The sequence below is a fragment of the Chaetura pelagica genome, unplaced genomic scaffold, assembly GCF_000747805.2.
Source record: "Chaetura pelagica isolate M959 unplaced genomic scaffold, ChaPel_1.0 scaffold70, whole genome shotgun sequence".
Taxonomy (NCBI): Eukaryota; Metazoa; Chordata; class Aves; order Apodiformes; family Apodidae; genus Chaetura; species Chaetura pelagica.
This window is the reverse complement of record NW_009952265.1, coordinates 4,142,630-4,144,381: the sequence shown is the minus strand read 5'-3', so window position 1 is coordinate 4,144,381 and position 1,752 is coordinate 4,142,630. Positions and strand designations below refer to the sequence as shown.

The 1,752-nt window shown below is 39.1% G+C and overlaps 1 protein-coding gene across 1 annotated transcript in view; it reads left to right on the top strand.

Annotated features, from left to right (window-relative positions):
* SCG5 (secretogranin V (7B2 protein)) overlaps positions 1 to 1,752 on the top strand; it is a 29,235-nt gene that overhangs the window by 17,407 nt on the left and 10,076 nt on the right. The window contains exon 4 of the mRNA XM_010007699.1: positions 1,704 to 1,752. This exon is cut by the window's right edge and continues 61 nt beyond it. Within this exon, the coding sequence (XP_010006001.1) occupies positions 1,704 to 1,752 (49 nt within the window). The remainder of the gene's footprint in view (positions 1 to 1,703) is intronic.

Genomic DNA, 1,752 nt, shown 5'->3' with positions numbered 1-1,752 from the left:
GCTGAAACCAAAATAATTCTTAAGAATTGAATGGTTTCTGAGTTACTTAGCTAGTATGCCCTGTTTCCTATTGGTAACTTTGTTTATTCCCTATTCTAAAGAGGGAAGAGAGAAAGTAGGATCTGTCTTAGAATAACCTCCTCAGGTCATTGAATCAACACATTTTAAAGTCAAGTCTTCACTGTTTTCCACATCTAAGGGAAAAAGCTAATCCAGCTGCAAATCTTTTTATGTGATGATCAATCACACAGGGACAGAAGAGAAAGCCTGCAGGTGTGTCCTCTGGAGTGCCTGTGTTCTGGCAGATGTGGCTGTTTGGATGTGCAGCAGCATGCCCCAGGTGGTGGGATCTCCTTGGGTATGTCTGGGAGGAACTTGGACTGCAGGCTCCCTGTGCTGACAAAGCAGAGTTCCAGGAGCAGCCTGTCTCCAAAGGGCTACTCTGGACTCAAGCTGCTGAATCTTCGTTTAATCTAAATATGACTTATTAAAGTAAAAAGTCCATAAGCTGATTTTTAAAAGGGTGTTATCCTTGATGTGCCATTGTCTGCAAAATCATTAGTTGTGATTAAAGGAGGCTTATGGACACTTCAGTTTAATTACCAATCTGCAGAAATGTCTTCAGCATAAAACTTCTGTCACAGTGTGTTTAACTTATTCTGCATAAATGTTTTTTCAGCCATTTTGAACAAAATAGCAAATGACAAATGGAGTTCCATGAAGAACTACTCAGTGCAGGAAATTCTGTCTGCTCACAGCATCATTTTACCATGAGCTTCAAAAGAATTGCCTATACAATTTCGGACAGAAGAGAAAGCCTGCAGGTGTGTCCTCTGGAGTGCCTGTGTTCTGGCAGATGTGGCTGTTTGGATGTGCAGCAGCATGCCCCAGGTGGTGGGATCTCCTTGGGTATGTCTGGGAGGAACTTGGACTGCAGGCTCCCTGTGCTGACAAAGCAGAGTTCCAGGAGCAGCCTGTCTCCAAAGGGCTACTCTGGACTCAAGCTGCTGAATCTTCGTTTAATCTAAATATGACTTATTAAAGTAAAAAGTCCATAAGCTGATTTTTAAAAGGGTGTTATCCTTGATGTGCCATTGTCTGCAAAATCATTAGTTGTGATTAAAGGAGGCTTATGGACACTTCAGTTTAATTACCAATCTGCAGAAATGTCTTCAGCATAAAACTTCTGTCACAGTGTGTTTAACTTATTCTGCATAAATGTTTTTTCAGCCATTTTGAACAAAATAGCAAATGACAAATGGAGTTCCATGAAGAACTACTCAGTGCAGGAAATTCTGTCTGCTCACAGCATCATTTTACCATGAGCTTCAAAAGAATTGCCTATACAATTTCTACAGATTCATATGGGAAAGAGGATCCCTTCTGAATCAGAATAACATGTAGTTCTATGTAATATTAAGCTAAATCACTAACTTAAAAGAAAAGCAAAAAGGAGGAGGAGAACATGGGAAAAAAAATGGTTTTGTTTCATTCAGTTGTGTTTCGTTTCGTTTTTTTTTAATTTAAATACATCCTGAAAAACTATTTTCAAAACAACAACCAAATAACCCCTGATTCATCCAGTTCTTTAAATGTTATTTTTTGGGGTTTTTTAGTTGCATAATTGCAGTTAAGAAGTTTACAGATAAATGTGGCACTTATTGTATGTTTCAAATCTACTAAGCTCTAACATACATTTGCAGTTGATGATGGGTGCCTAGAAAACACCCCAGACACAGCAGAGTTCAGCAG